Raw genomic sequence first — 16,749 nt, forward strand, 5'->3', positions numbered from 1 at the left:
ATATTCTCTCCTTATCAGAACTATACTCTTTCTAAAAAACACTCTTCTGAATAATGAGTAAGGAAAACAACTTAAATTAAAAAAAAAAAAAAGAACAAACCAAAACAAAACTGAACATCTTGCAACTATAACGACCAGTTGTAACCTTGGAGAAGACATGTACCTTTCTTCTCTCTTTACAGAAATGGTTGGCTATAACTTTGGAATGTTGCATACACTTTCATATTTAGCAGATGGGTTAGTTGGTTTTGCTTAATTGGGTTTTTTTTTCCTTCTTTGTTCCAAGAGAAGGCTGATAGGGAGAAGGGGGAAAGTATACTTTCAAATGGTTGCTCTGTAACAACAAGAAGCATCACTAATTCTTTTTTTAAATACAGTTTACAAGCACCGGACACATTTACTTCTTTAAAAGAAATCTCATGATCATTTCAGGGTAGAGTTGGGAGAGGGAATCTGTCAATATTTACACTGTGTTTGGCTCAGTTCAACAGCACATATTTCCTCCTCTTGAAATCTTAGTAACAGATTCAAGTTTTTGTTTTTGTTTTTCCATAAGTTCAATCGATGAAGGACCATAACATAAAAGACAGCAGGGAAATTCATCTTCCCCTTCTGGGGCTCTGAGCAAGCAGCCCTTTTTGCTTGCTCCTCTTTCCTCATTACTAGAATGAATGGGAATACTTAGCATCTTTGTGAGGCAAGGATAATGCTGCAAGGAATGAAAGCAAAATCCCCAAAGCTGGCAGAGGACCCCCACCCATGCTCTTCCTCCAATCCCCCACACCAACTGAATGGGTGGACTGGGCCACAGACCAAGCCCTGGAAAGAGAAGGAGAGAGAGAGAGGAATTGGTTTGAGAACATGAAAAAAACATCTCAGTGTTGCCCATCAATTCGTGCTTTTTCTTAACAACTGTCCTAATATCATGGTGATGGTGTGGAAACAGGATCCTTGTTGATATTAGCAGAGAATATGAAGGGTGAGCATCATCAGGCTTGCAGAGGATACTGTTTACTGGAAGACATGCTGTGAGTGTACTAATCTTACTGGTGTCTGTGACTACCATGGCTGATAGGAATTAGGAGGTGTGGGAATACTGGGGGAGATATTGTAGACATGGGAGTTCTGTAGCTGAGTTGCTGCTGCCATGAAAGACCACTGGACCATTGAGTTTCCTAGGGGCTGTTGATGTGGATTGTGAAGCTGTTGGGGTGGGGGCGGAAATAGGGAGGTCCCAGTGTGGCCAAGCTGCCCTCCACACTATCAATTTACCATCAGGTGAGAGGAAATTGTGGCAGGAGTCCAGGCCTGCTGGAGAAACCTGCTGGACAACTAACTGACTGGTCACCATGGCGTTGTTGCCCTGGTGGTGATGGTGGAGGAGGAAGTTACCTTATTGTGCCCTGGCTGCCTGTAGCTCACTCTTAAGAGCTCACCTGGAGGGGGTGGGGGGGAGAGAGAGAGAGAGAGAGAAGAGAGAGAGAGAGAGAGAGAGAGAGAGAGAGAGAGAGAGAGAGAGAGAGAGAGACCCTTGTGAGGTGGGGGGAGCCATGACACAGCCCTGGGTTCAGGCAGTGCAGTTGGTTTGTGCTACAGGCTTCCATGACCAGCTTCTGGGGAAAGGGTTCCTCCTTCTGTGGCTGGTCGACCAATTGTGGCCACTGACATCAGGACCAGGTTGGAGCTCCAACTAAGAGCTTTAGATGGGGAGACCCTTCGTTGCAGACTTTTGCCCTGTTGCCTCCCTTTCTTCCTTACTAGGGTTGGGGTTTTTTGTTTGTTTGTTGGGTTTTTATTTTGTTTGTTTGTTTTCTTTTTTTCTTTTTTGCAGATCGTAGATCCGATACAAGATTTGCTCGGATTCTGGTCCCCTTTTGAAGCAGTTTCAATGCATCTTTTCATTGGCAGGCTCAGGACAGGTATCATTCTGGCTGCCCAGCTCACTGGCACTGAACTGCTGGCTGGACACTGAAAAGAGAAACAGCAGCTCATCTTGACTGCTTTTGTCTCTCATATTTTCACAACTTTGGACTTTCTGTTTGAATCGTCTCAACATCTCCCTCTGCTTCCGGACATACCAGGTGTATGGTATCGTGAGCTTCGGGATCTCCACCTGGGTTCTCTTCTTGAGGAGCTGGACCTTGGAACAGGTTTCCACCAAGGTCCTTTGCCCTTGAGTTCTATTCTCTGACCTCTGCCATGCTAGAGGGAAATGGGACCAGCTATTTACCAGTTCACTAGAAAGTTGTGACGTCTACCAAGAATCTGAAGTTCTTGACTATTTTGGTTTTAAAATTAATAGGTTTTTTTAAATGAACAGAATCAATGCTGCCTTTAAAAAAAAAAAGAGGAGGGCAGCTAGGTAGCATAGTAAGTAGAGCACCAGCCCTGAAATCAGGAGGACTTGAGTTCAAATCTGATCTCAGAAATCTAACATTTCCTGGCTATGTGACCCTGGGCAAGTCATTTAAGCCTCAGCAATAAATAAATAAATTCTATTTTTTCTTCTTTGATTTGATTTAATTTTTTTTTTCCTCTGAGGCGATTGGGGTTAATTGACTTGCCTAGGATCACACAGCTAAAAAGTGTTAAGCGTCTGAGTCATATTTGAACTCAGGTCTTCCTGAGTTCAGGGCTGGTGCTCTATCCATTGCGCCACCTAGCTGCCCTTCTTTAATTTGATTCATTTTAATTAATTATTAATTAATAAATTAATTTAAATAAATAAAGTTTAAATTGATTTTTTTGAGGATGTAATTTTTATCACCTCCATCTGAAGAATACTGCTGCATTTCTCTATTGATCATTTTGGCTGTCCGGCAGGAGCCCTCACTGGAATCTCTTTTTGGTATTTTGGATACTGGCATTTAAATATCAGAAATTGATCAGAAAATGTGCTGAGCCAAATGTTTACTAGATTTCCTTAGAGAGAGAGAGGGAGAAATGAAACTTTTGGGGAAGAGGCACCAAAAATAATTTTTAAAGCTGAGAAGGACATTTGGTTCTTAACTTTTTTGTGTTACAGCTTCTGGCCATTTGGGATTTAGTTTTTATTTCTTTTTATTATTTTATCACAGCTTTATCTATTTATTTCAGAAATATTGGAAAGTGAAGCAGTTGGAGGCCATGTTCATATCAACCTGCCGGTTCTAGCGAGGAATTCAGGGAATAAATGAATGGAATTTTCAGTACTCAGATGGAGCAGCTTCAAAACACACACCAAGAAAAACAATGAAGTCCTTCTTTAAAAACAAAGCCAAAAAAGCTTACCTAGAAAAAAAAAAAGCTTCTTAAATTGGGATAGGAGTATACTTAAAAATTGATCCCAATGAAATCCTTCTTTAAAAACAAAAACAAAAACAAAATTACCTAGGGAAAAACCTCTTGAATCTTGGGATAAGGTGGTGTACTTAAAAATTGATTCCAAAATTCAGGAGTGTTCCCCAGGGGTAAAAAGAACCTGCTGGCCAACTCTCTATTTTTTTAATACTGTTTTATAAAGGAAAGAAAAAAGGGAGGAAAGAAAGAAAGCTAGCTTTAAAAAATTTAAACTAGTAATCAGTAACTTCTAAGCTAAATAGATGCATTCTGTATGAATTCAGCAAAGACTTATGAAGCCCCTGTTCATTGCAGTGTCATAGGTGCTGGGGATATAATAACAAATATAAAACGGTCCCTGCCCTCCAGAAGCTCACATTTCATAGTAAGGCAAAGTACTAAAGCAGAAGCCTTTGGGGCCTGGCTACTTCAGAGACAGTTTAATTGTGGGAGAGGGGGAAGGGCCTCTCACCGTTATTCAGACTCACTCTTCAAAATAGCCTCATTACTAATAAAAGGAGGTCATAAAACCACAAAATCGTAGAATTAAAATCTAGGGCATGCTGTTATATGTTTAATAACCAGGCTGGGAGGGACAGAAAGAGGGGCAGAGTCAGGGACAATCATGCTTTTAAATTTAATTTTCATTATTAACACTTTCTTTAGTCTAATCGATCAACTAAACAATCACTCAAGCCCTGACTTGTTATGATTGACATTTCCAAGATGTTAAAAATCACACTGAAAATTTAACAATTGGTCTTGCAGCAGGCTGGTTGAGCTGACTCTAGTTCATTCCTGATTTTAAGGGATTTTAGAGGCTGCCAAAATTCAACTCATAAGTAGAAGAAGAAAAAAAAATAGAATGACCCTACAGTATCCCTGATTAGCGATCAAGTTTTGCTGGAAGACTTACATTGAAAGTCAAGAGCAGGAGGGAAAAAAAAAAAAACAGAAAGAAATTCAATCCATTCAACAAAGATTTATTTAGCTATTACTGAGGGCAAGACTTTGCGCTAGAAACTGGAGAAGATATAAAATTTAGAAAATTGCCCTTTTAAACAGCAAGGATAATGGAAAATTTTCTGAATTTGTAATCAAGAGACTGTCTCTTTGAATCCTGCCTCCAATAATCTTTCTGAGCCTCAGTTTTGTCATCTGTGAAAAGGAAGATTTAAATACTTGCAACACAATTCAAAGAGTTGTTCTGGAGGAAATGCTTTGACAACCTTCAAGTGCCATAGAAAAATGAATTATTTTTAAGAGGTGTAAACAAAATGCTATGACTTGGTCAAAGGTACATAGGTATCCGTAGCACACATATCCAATAAGGAGAAGACACACAGATGGTTACACATGATTATTAGGAGAATTAGAATAAGGATTTTGCAATCATTAAAGTACTTTATCAATATCAATAGTGATAGTGGTAGTGGTGGTATAGTAGTAGTAGAAGTAGTAATAATAATAGAAATAAAAATAGTAATAGTAGAAGTAGTGGTAATAATTGTTGCTGCTATTGTTGTTGTTACTAATATTTTGGATGATAGAGTTGAGATGCAAAAAATATCAAGTCATTGGAATAAATCTAATAGAATGAAAGTTAATACCTTAGAATATACCTATTAAGAATAAGAAGACTGTCTCTGAAATCAGAAGACTGACTTCAAATCTTAGCTTAGCCATTTCCTGCCTACATGACTTCAGGCAAGTAACAACCTTGTTGGGTCTCAATTGTCTCATTTGTAAAGCTGAGAAGGTTGGACTGGAGGTTCAGCTCTAAGACTATAAAGTCTTAAAGCTTGCAAAAAAAAAATCAACTTCAAAAATACATTTTGAAAACAGATAATAGTCATATGTTTACTATGTTCTAGACACTGTGAACACAATGAAAAGTGAAAGAGAATCCTCCTTCTCGAAGAGTTTACAATCTAATGAAGAAGACAACATGCAGACAAATATATGCAATGCAAGTTATTGAGGATAAATAGGAAATAAATCAACAAAGGGAAGAAGAATTAAGAGGGTTTGAGAAATGCTATTTGTAGAAGAAGTTTTAGTTGGGATTTGAATAAAGCTAATTCATCTGAAAAAGAAAAGAAATGAGCAAAAATGGGAGAGAGGAGAGTATTTTAGGGTTGCTGTGATATATATGACATGCGTATGACTCAATAATATTTATGTGTATAAATGCTTTTTTGCTTTAGGTGGTTTTTCGTCTTTTTGTGAGAATGTCAGGGCTAAGTGACTTGCCAGGGTCATACAGCTAATGAGTGTTAAGTATCTGAGGTCAATTCGAATTCAACTCCTAATTTCAGGACCAGTGCTCTATCCACTGCATTACATAGCTGTCCCAGCGTAGGTGCTTTTTAAGACCTGGTGTAGTTAAGTAACTTGTTCGCAGTCATGAAGTCATTTAATACTTGCTCTGAGCTGTATTTCAAATCCAAGTCCTCTTCCTCCAAATCCAGAGCAATTTCCATTGAACCATGCTAAAGGATGGTTGGAAAGCTAAGCCAAACAGGAGATATATCAGAACCACCTCAGTCTTGTTGCTCAGAGGAGGAAGAAATCTCGTAGGAGATTTAGTGAGTGCCCCTCTGTTTGCAGGCATTCAGGAAAGTTGTTCTCAGGCACATCATAAGTCAGATAAAAAAGAGGCTTCTCCAGGTACTCTCCCTTGCATCCCTTCCAAATGATGCCCCAGTTCAACAGCATAAGATGAGTGTAGATCTACATATGGCTTTAGTTCGGAAGAGGAGTTTAGTGTTTCTATTCCCTGAAACTTAAGAGTAAATCATGGAGCACCTGAAGGCAGAGCATTTTCCATAATGACTCACTCCCAGCCTCAATGTTTCTTCATGGTGAAATTTTTCCTTGCCCATATGTGTTCCTTGTGGATCAGTTCTTCCCCATTCCTATTTTTTAAAACCAGACTTGTAATTTCATTATAAGAAACTCTTGGCAAGAGTTTTTCTCCAACAATGCAAATCGGTACCTTCTTAATTTGTAGTTCTAGGGAGCTGCCTGGAGTAACTTTGAGATTTAAGTGAATTGTCCAGAGTCACTGTTTATGTTTGAGTCTCCCGGATCCTAAAGCTAGCCATCCTTCCCAAACGTCACTGCTTCTCAATGCTATAGTATTTATTAAGTGCTTTCAATGAGTCAAGCACTGTGCTAAGCCTTGGAGCCACAAAGAAGAAACATGACCATCAAAGCTGTCAAGGAGTGTAAATCTTATACTGTAGAGTGGGATTCAGGCAACATGCTGGTTTGTAGAATGATTATATAGTAGATCAGATTCAGAATCTTGTCTTTGCATTCCCAGCACACAGTGCAGGGACTTGCATATAGGAGATGCTCCTTGAAGTAAAGGACAACCTTCCCCGCTCTTGAAAACATAACTGGGGCACCTCCAGTACAGTAGCTTAGAATATTGGGCTTTGGGGAAGAGGACTCTGGAAGGTCACAGGAAATATTGCCTCCCTTAGTCATATAAATTCATTGGGAATTCTATCCTAGGTGGTAGTATCCTCAGTACCTCAGTATATAGAAGGCACTTAGAAATGCTTATTGATTGAGGGATTTCAGACAGCCAAGGCTCACAGTTGGCTTTTTATCATCTGAGGACTACTCAGCTGCAAAAACATTGAGCAGTGGGATTCACTGCATAGAGCCAAATATTGATGATCCCTAGCAATTGTAGGCTGCTATTTGTCCATTGCCTGCAGACAAATTTAGGTCCCAAGTGAGGGAAAACAGCCGGCAGGCACCTGGAACTATGTTCCTGGCAGCCACGAGCTGTTGTTATAATTTCCTACGGGCTGGCAAATTCTAATGGCATCTCTAATCCAGGGAAATCTGGTACCCAGTTTTCTGTTTTATGGCATCGAGTCGTGATGGCTTTCACAGAGCTTCAAGGGTTTTTCTTCTCCAGCCCAGCAGGGCTGTCCCAGTTTCCCGCAGTTACTGGATTCTCAGGGAACCTATGTTGAAATTGAAGGTGTGTTTTTCCTGGGGATGACTCTTTAAAAATAATTTAGAAAATAATAACAATTGTATTTCTATAATGTTTTTCTTTTAAAAATTTACTTAGTTTCACATGCATTTATAATCTGTTCTATTAACCCCCCCTAGTGAACAATAACAAACCCCAAAATAATATCCTCATCATATTCATAATCCAGCAAATGAATTCCTATATTGGCCACGCACCCAAATATCTCTTCATTTATGGTTCATGCCATTTCAGATAAGAACTAAGTAGCATATTTCATCTTCAGTCTTCTGGATCTGTGGTTATGAGTACTAATAAGAGTTCTCAAGTCTCAAAATTGCTTTTCTCTGTAAGGTTGTGGTCCCTGTGTGAACTATTTTTCTGGTTCTGCTCATGTAAGTCATTTGGTCATTTCTTATGGCACAATAATATTCATCATTATATTCCTGTGCCATACTTTGGTTAATGGCATCCTTGGAACATCCCTCTTTCAACTGCCAATGAGAAGACTTCCCTCTCCCCCATCTTTGTTTTCAATTTTGGGCTTCTGTGAAAAAGAGTAGTATTGGGTCCTTTTCTTCTTTGATCTCTTCTGGGTATAGCTGAAACAAATGCAGACCTTAGTAATCTGGGGACATGGTTCCAAATCACCACAGTACTATTTGAAGGTCTGCAAACTGCTTTTTACATTATCTCATTTTATGCTCACAACAATCCTGTGAAATGGGTACATTGCTCTTATTTTACAGAAACTAAGACTGAGGATCCGAGAAGTTCAGTTTGACCAAAGTGACATAGCTACTGTGTGTCTAAAGCTGGAGTCAAACTCATCTTCCTCCCTCAGTCCAGCATTCCCTCTCTTATCACTTAAATTTAATAATAGCATTTTTTAAACATCAGGCACTATGCCAAGCAGTTTCCATTTATCATCACATTTTATCCTTACAACAACCCTAGGGGACAGGATTATCCCCATTTTATAATCAAGGAAACTAAGGCAGATAGATTGACTTGCCCAGGGTCACACAGCTAGTAAATGATAGGACCAGATTTACACTCAGATCTTTCTGACAAAACCCAGTTCTCTATCCAGTGAACCACCTAACTGCCCTTCCATTCAGGATAATGCTATTTTGCTATAAAGATAGTCTCATCTCGTCTTCTTCCTTCCGAATATCCCCTTCCAGATGAAGCTTGTCATTAGAGGGAAGCATCTTTGGGGCAGCAGGGCCCCCTCAAAGTCATGAGGATCCCCCTCGTTTTTATGATCTAGGTCTCTGCATGAGAACACCCAGACACCTCCCTAGAGCATCATCATCTATGACTTCATGACAAGGATATCAGTTTCTCTTTCGATGTGCTATCCCACCACAGCTCTGGAGCACCTGGAAGTTGGCATCTGGAAGCTATACAGACGATGAGTAAATTTTAAAAAGCCATTAATGACACGCTCCAGAGGAAAGCTGTGTGAAGTTGCTGCAATCAGCATTCAATCAGAACAGAGAGCCTGATGTGAACTGCCCATCCTTGCCCTGGACACCATGGTAACAGGAAAACATGAAGGACACAAATGGGGAGAAAGAAAAATTAAGCAAGGAAGATGATCAATTACTTGTCTTCCATTTTCTAGGTTTCTAGACCAATCTACCTGGCCTACCTCTTTTTATATATTTCCTCCTATTCCTTTTTCTCTGTCCTTTAGACCAGTCTAATCAATCTCAATTTTTACTAGTTTAGATGGCTCATTTTAATCTCAGCAGCCTTATTTGATCTGATTTCTCATTTCACAGCTTCCATTAACTCTGTTTGTCATTGTTTGATTCTTATTTAGGATTTAGAGCTGGAATAATCTTAAATTATAAGGGAATCCAGGGGATTTAAAATCCATGAACATACTTAAAAAAATTTTTTTTGAAAATTTTATTTTGATATGATTGGTTTTCTTTGCAATCCTACATCTTTTGTGAATTTGAAAATATTATTCTGAGAAAAGCTCCATAGATGCTTGACCCAAATGCCAAAGTGGTCCATGGTAAAAAAAAAAAAAAAAAAAGAAAAGAAAAGAAAAGGTGGGGGGAGGGAGGGAGTGTTAAGAATCTCTGTTCCAGGGGGTAGCTAGATAACACAATGGGTATAGCACCAGCCCTGAAGTCAGGAGGACCTGAGTTCAAATCTGGTCTCAGATACCTAACACTCCCTAGCTGTGTGACCCTGGGCAAGTCACTTAACCCCAATTGCCTCAGAAAAAAAAAAAAAAGAATCTGTTCTGGTCCAATACAAGGAAACCAAAACCCAGAGATGGGAAAGGATTGCCCAAGAGAACTCATTTGACAAGTGACAGCTTCTCTTGATTTTCTAGACTTGGACACCATGCTTCAACTGTCATTTCACCCTGGAACTTCCTTTGAGGTTGGAGCCTCCTGGTCCTGGAACATCCATCTTCCCCTGTTGCCTTCTCACCCATCTTCTATGCCAGCCCCCTTCTCTTATTGATGGATTCTTCCCAGAGCCTCCATTTTAAGGAAGAACCCAGGTCAGCCAATCTTTAGTCTTTTCCTGGCTCTGCTGCTGACTTTGCAGACTTTGACACCATGCCTCAGCTGCCAACTTTACTCAGAACCTCACCCTGAAATAGCTTTCTGCGGTACTAACTCCCTTATCTCATTGCTGAGTTCTTCCATGGCTTTCACTTTGAGGAAGGACACAAGCTGGCCAAACTTCATTCCCGTCTTGGCTCAGTTTGACTTTCTCTACTTCTTACCATGCCTTTCCATGAGTCTCTTCCTCCCCTTTCTCCTACCATTTTAGCTCCCTCTAATGTACCATGTTCCCCCATTAGAATATAAATTTCTTGAGGTCAAGGACTGTCTTTTTGCTTGTGTTTATATTCCCAGTGCTTTAAAACGTTTATTGCTTTGCCTTGTTGCCAGGAACAGCATCTGAATTCAATGAACTGACATGGAGTCCTCTGATTCCAAATTGAGTTCTTTCCATTTCAACTTCACTTAGTCCAGGAAGTCTTTCCCTAGGACACCTGCCTCTCCATTAATTTTCTTTTTTTATATTGTTAGAATTTTTGAGGGTGCTCAAATTTCAAAGTCGATGTCAATGGATCATAGATTTTCAGCTCATTTAGGCTAATACTCAGATGAGAAAACTGGGGCCCAGGAACTTTCAGTGACATTCAGAAAGTGGAGAGATTGGGAGTTGAACAGGGCTAGAATTTGAAGCAAAGTGTCTTGACTCTAAAACTAACATGCTTTTTTTCCTACACTGTACTACATTCAGTCCTGTAAGCATTTCTTTCTTTTTTCTCCAAGTAGTATTTTATTTTTCCAAATACATGAAAAGATAATTTTCAATATTCATTTTTGTGCTACAAATTTTTTTTCTCCTTCCTTCTAGCACCTCTCCTCTCCCAAGACAGCAAGTAATGTGATATAGGTTATACATGCACAATCCTTTTAGACAATTTCTGTATTTGTCATGTTGTGCAAGACAAATCAGACCAAAAGGGGAAAAAACACAACAAATAAAAAGTAAGCAAACAAAAAAAAGATGAAAATATCATGTTTTAATCTACAATCTCCATTGTTCTCTGCCTGGATGTGGATGGCATTTTCCATCCCAAATCTATTGGAATTGTCTTGGATCACCGTATTGCTGAGAAGAACTAAATCCACCATAGTTAATCATCACATAATCATCTGCAAGCATTTCTTAAGGCTTCTCACAGGCCATCACTATATTAGGTGTTGGCAAGACAAAAACAAAATAGACTCTGCCTTCAAATAGCTTACACTGTACTAGATTCAATGAGGTAAAGATGGGGAAGGAGAGCATTCTAGGGATGGAGCACTGCCTGTGCAAAAGTATGGAGGCCAGAGATGTAATAAACTGAGTCTTGTTTTTATGCCAAACAGTACGAGAATGATCTGTGTTCTTTGTTCAAGACACTAGGCATGGAAGCCGACACCATGCTGAGGCAGCCCCATTCAAAGGAAGTTTTCCTTGTAGCTATCTAATTGAACTGGCGTGTAATAAGTAAATAATAACAACCACACATTTAAATGCTCAAATGCTCACTGTTTAAAAAATCTCAGAGCATTATAGTGCTATATAATTTATTTATTTTCTTTCTCAGTGATGTGGGGGGGTGAGGAGAAGTCCCCAATAAAGTGAGATTGACTTTCTGAAGGGTTGGACCAAGGGCTTTCAATACTCAACTTTAAAAACTTCTTTCTTGAAAACCCAGGAAGATTTATATGAACTGATGCAAAGTGAAGTGAGAAGAATCAGGAGAACTGTTATATAGTAACAGTAACATTATAAGGATGATCAGTTGTAAAAGACTTAGCTTTTCTGATCAAGACAATAATCCAAGACAATTCCAAAGAAGCCATGATGAAAAATATTCTCTCTCTTCCAAAAGAGAGCTGTTGAACTTGAAAGAAGATTGAAGCACACTTTCTTACTTTACTGGGAAATGATGTCTATTTTCTTTTGCGATATGGCTCATGTGGAAATGTTTTTTCATGACTTCACAGGTATCATCAATATCAAGTGGTCTGCCTTTCTTTTCCAAGTAAGGAGCAGGAAGGAGAATTTGGAATGAATTTTTTTAAATGAATAATTTTTTTACATATTAATAGAAAATATTTAATGAAATAAAAATATATTAGAGGAATTTTTTTCATGTTTTGAAATATATATATATATATGTCACCGGGTACATATTTCTTTTAGGATAAAATACTAAGGAGTCCTCAGCTTTGTATTCAAAGCCTTTTATAATCTGGCTCATTAAGACTAAGACTGAGCAAAAACATTAAGTTGTCTCATCCCTAAATTTTGAATCTTCATTTCCCATGTTGTTTACAAGTTATAAAACTTCCCTTTTCCATCAAACAGTAAACATGACCCAAACAGATTGTCAGGGCAGATGGAGAGAAAACTAGGACCAGCCTTTGTGAAGTGGTGAGCTTATCACCAACCATACTGGCCATGTTGTAGATAAGGTTGTCACTATGTTCCAGCAAAACAGGCAGCTCTCCATGTGATATGATATGAAAGGTGCCAAAAAAAAAACAAAACAACAAAAAAAAAAACAAACCCTGCTGCCCCAAATCATATGCTATGGTGCATTAAATTCTTGTGATACTTTGGGTCAGGAACTAGAAAGTTCCTTTCAACATGTAGAGGTCACTGAGCCATTAAAGCACAATTGGTCATTAATACTCAAGTAGAATTACTTTATCAGATTAGCCAGTCAGTCACCTAGCCAACAGCTTGGCTGATCTCATCAGTGGAAATTAAACTATATCTTAAACATACATGTGCTCACTGACTCAAGATCAATACTATGCACAATGTAAGCTCAATAAATATTTCTAGCCTTGTGAACTTTCAGAAGTCACTTAATTTCAATTTCTTCATCTGTAAAATGCACCATAATAGTACTTACAGTATTTATTATTGAGGCATGTTGTGAGCAAAGTATGATATTAATCTTAAACTTATTTTTATTATTTGTTCCATCAAGTAATAAAGTTAATGAAAATATTGCCTTATTCTTGTATAAGACAGTGATACTCCTATAACTTAATTATTGAATTTTAGTCTGAAAGTGGAAGACCAGTAGTTCAGAAGTAAGAAGATAAAAATTCTTATTGAGACCTGACTTTAATTAGGGCAACCTACAGCTAATTTCTCCTTTTCTTTGGACCTCAGTTTTCTCTTCTCTAAAATAGGATTGTGGGGCAGAGTTGATCTCTCAGATTCCAAACTGCTTGAGGGATTACTCTTTGAGGAATTTAAATATCTTCTGCCTCTAAAAGTAAGGGGGAGGAGGGAGGAATGCTTTAAATTATTGATGTTCCAAAAGAAATCAACTAAAATGATCAAAGAAATTTGAAGAACCACTGTAGGATGATACACTTTAAAATTATAGCCTTTTAGTCAAGAAAGGATATGTGACTGAAGTTTATAGAATCATGAAAAAGTTTTGTCAGAGGAACATGGGTATACTCCCCAAATCATGAAATGTAAAACCTAGGGGGTACTCAAATCTTTTCAGAATATTGTTGTGTTTAGTTGCATCCAATTCTTTGTGATCTCATTTGGGGCTTTCTTGTCAAAAATACTGGAATGATATGCTATTTCTTTCTCCTACTCATTTTACAGATGAGCAAATTGAGACAAATTGGGTTCAGTGACTTGTTGAGGATTACACAGCTAGTAAGTGTTGGAGGTCAGATTTGAATTCAAGAGTTTTCCTACCTTGAATTCCATACTATATCTACCATGCCACCTGGCTGCCTTTCTGAGTGTACAGTGGAGATAAACTGAAAATCATAACTTAGAAAGATGGTACTAGCTAGAATCTTACCTAGATTCAAAGAAAGCTTATACTGATAGGCAGGGATGGACTGGTAAATATTTAGCAACCAGTTAGCAAAAACAATTAAGCATGACATACTTTTAATTTTGATCTGCATTACGGATCCTTTCTTTATCACATTCTCAAATCTAGGCAATCAATAGAATGAGAAATCAAGCCCTGATTTGCAGTATTTTCTAATTTCCAGAGTGTAAATTCTGGTGTTAAAATTTAACAATCACTTTCCATGGGCTGGTCTGAGCTGGCTTCAGCCCATCACTGGTGTAGGTGCATGATGCAAATTGCAAAGCTCTGTTTATTTTTCTTCACTGACAAAATCTTTTTTTCTTTTTCTTCCTTCCTGCCTCCTTCCCTCCCTTTCTTTCTTTCTTTCTTCCTCCCTCCCTTTCTTCTTTCCTTCCTCCCTTCCTCCCCCTCTTTTTCTTTCTTTCTCCCTCCCTCCCTTTCTTTCTTCTTTTCTCTGCCTCTATCTCTGTCTGTCTCTGTCTCTGTCTGTCTCTCTGTGTCTCTGTCTCTGTCTGTCTCTCTGTGTCTCTGTCTCTGTCTGTCTCTCTGTCTCTGTCTCTGTCTCTGTCTCTGTCTCTGTGTCTCTCTCTCTCTCTCTCTTTCTCTCTCTCTCTCTCTCTCTTTCTCTCTCTCCCCTAGTTTCTTTTTTCCAGTTCCACTCTAATTTAGGGCATTATTTCCTCTTATTTAGACTATCACAATAATTTCCTAAGTGGTCTTCTCACTTCTGGTTCAGTTAACCATGTTCCTACCCACTGGGAGGGCATACTTCTGCCCGGTACTGAGGATAATTCCCACAAGTCACCTCATTATACTTGGCTAGCCTGGATTGCTAGGTAACCACTCCCGGGCTGCCACACCTTTTCCTCCTACCTGCCCTGAGGAAGGAAACCAGTTACTCTTTCTTGGGTTAACTGCACCCTAAAATGGCATATCCTTTGTGTGGTTGCCCCAACCCTTACTCCAAACTGGTTTTGCTCTCAATGAAAAAAAAAAAACAAAAAAAAACCAGCTCAATTATGTCTCCATTCTAATCTCTCCCCTCTCCAGTTCTGCTTCTGGAATTGAAGGCTTTCCAGAACCCTGCTCCTTTCTAAGCCAGAGGAAGAAAGAAGAAAGTTAGATTTCTATCCCGAAGAGTCTTCCTTGCCCTTCCCCTTGCAGTTTCCGGATCTGCCAGGCTCCGAGCCGCCACGCTCAGACGTTGCGCCTTCAAGCCATCGAGGTCTCAATGTTTGTCTAGTTAACAAGTCTCTGAGAAAGCTTCCATTTTCTTGCGTCTGCAGCGTCACGCTGAGAAGCCAGCCACGGGAGCAGAGTTTTCAGCGGAGCTCTTCACGGATATTCATCTCTGTAACAAACCCAAGCGGGAGGGAAATTGCCCATTTCACTCCTTTGGTGCTGAGTGTTGGGGATGGGGACGATACGGAGCCTCCAGCCTCTTGGAAAATCAGCGGTGAGAGGCCCTGCTCACCGATTCATAGAATGTTACTGACCATCTAGTCAGGAGAGGAGGTCAATGGCGCGCAGATAATAAGCAAGAACTCGAACCCAACTTCTCTGATTCCAGATAGCAAACATTACTTATCTGCCTTGGATTCTATCTGAGTAAATGTTTGCTCTGATATGTAATTCTGGTTTGGTCAGGAAAATTCAATAGAAATGGGGGTTCATCGGTTATGAATTGAGGTGGATAATTACACGCTTGAGCGCTGTAGACTTGTGAGTAGCCCATAGGGGCAATATTGGGGTGTCCTCAGGTGCTACATGTATGACTAGTGTCAGGGGCATCTAGGTGGCTCAGTAGATAGAGCATGAAGTGAGGAGGACTTGGAGTTCAAATCTGGTCTCAGACATTTAACAATTCCTATCTGTGTGACCCGGGGCAAGTCACTTAACCCCAATTGCCTCAGAAGAAAAAACAAAAACAAAAAACAAATATGACTAGTGTTTCCAAACCTTGTAGGGCAGATAGATGGCACAGTTTATGGAGTATTAATCCTGGAGGCAGGAAGACTCACTTGCCAGAGTTCAAATCCACCCTCAAACACTTAATAGCTTTGTGACTCTGGGCAAATCACTTAATCTTGTTTGCCTTGGTTTCTTCATCTATAAAAGGAGCTAAAGAAAGACATGGCAATCCACTCTAGTATCTTTACTGAGAAAACACTAAATAGGGTCACTGTCAGAGATGACTGAACGACTCAGTCTGACTCCCACCCCTTACTAATGTAAATGTTCTCTCTCCCACCCCATATTCTCTCCTTCCCAAAATTGTCTTTTATTAACATGTCTATTCCATAGTCCCTTTCCGATTCCCCTCTCTTCCTATAAAGAAAGACCTTGAGTGTGGGGACTGTTTTGTCTTCACTGATTTTTTTATTTCCCTTGCTTAGAATGATTCACTGTACTTAGCCAATTTTTAGTAAATGCTGATTCGAATTGGATACACTCCCATGTTTGAATTTAAACATTTAGAAATACGCTTTCTCCCACCTCCCCAAATGCAAGTGGAGATTGCAGTGCTACTCACATGACTGTAAAGCACTTTGAGATCCTTGACTAGAAGGCACTGTATATAAGAACAAAACAAAACAAAACTTTATTATTAACATAATCTTAACATTCAAAGTAATTGTCTGCTGTGGAAACCCACACTTAAATACTTACCTGGCTTGGATTTTGTTCTTTTACTGTATCTTACAAAGAATACCACCAGCAAAGACAGCAGGAGCAGTAACACCAGTGGGACCCCCACCATTAGCAGAAACTCTGGGCTCAACACACTCTCTGACACAGGTGAGGGAGATGTAGTTGGAATTTGGAAGCTATTCCCCGGGCTGGAATCATCTTCTCCTTGTTCTGTGATAGAAGTCAATTCTACCTCATTTGTAGGGATTATTTCTTCTTTGGAAAATGACCCTTCTCCAGAATATTCTGAATCTGTAGCAAAACCTGTAGAAACACATACACATTGGCACGCAGACAAAGCTGATGTGTTGTTTTTCATGACTTTTAAGTGATTCCG

General features: G+C 39.3%; 1 protein-coding gene and 1 long non-coding RNA gene across 3 annotated transcripts in view; one reads left to right on the plus strand and one right to left on the minus strand.

The window, feature by feature from the left end:
* The window catches only part of TMEM154 (transmembrane protein 154), an 84,773-nt gene that overhangs the window by 34,942 nt on the left and 33,082 nt on the right, over positions 1–16,749 (minus strand). For both annotated transcript variants that reach the window (XM_051963886.1, XM_051963885.1), the window contains exons 2-3: positions 16,392–16,676; positions 16,255–16,293 (exon numbers count right to left, since the gene is read on the minus strand). In XM_051963886.1, the coding sequence (XP_051819846.1) occupies positions 16,255–16,293; positions 16,392–16,676 (324 nt within the window). The remainder of the gene's footprint in view (positions 1–16,254; positions 16,294–16,391; positions 16,677–16,749) is intronic.
* LOC127539647 (uncharacterized) lies at positions 194–2,740 on the plus strand. The gene is made up of 2 exons (XR_007948007.1): positions 194–1,028; positions 1,832–2,740. It is a non-coding gene; the product is annotated as an uncharacterized LOC127539647 (long non-coding RNA).

Source organism: Antechinus flavipes, chromosome 6 (assembly GCF_016432865.1).
Source record: "Antechinus flavipes isolate AdamAnt ecotype Samford, QLD, Australia chromosome 6, AdamAnt_v2, whole genome shotgun sequence".
Classification (NCBI taxonomy): Eukaryota; Metazoa; Chordata; class Mammalia; order Dasyuromorphia; family Dasyuridae; genus Antechinus; species Antechinus flavipes.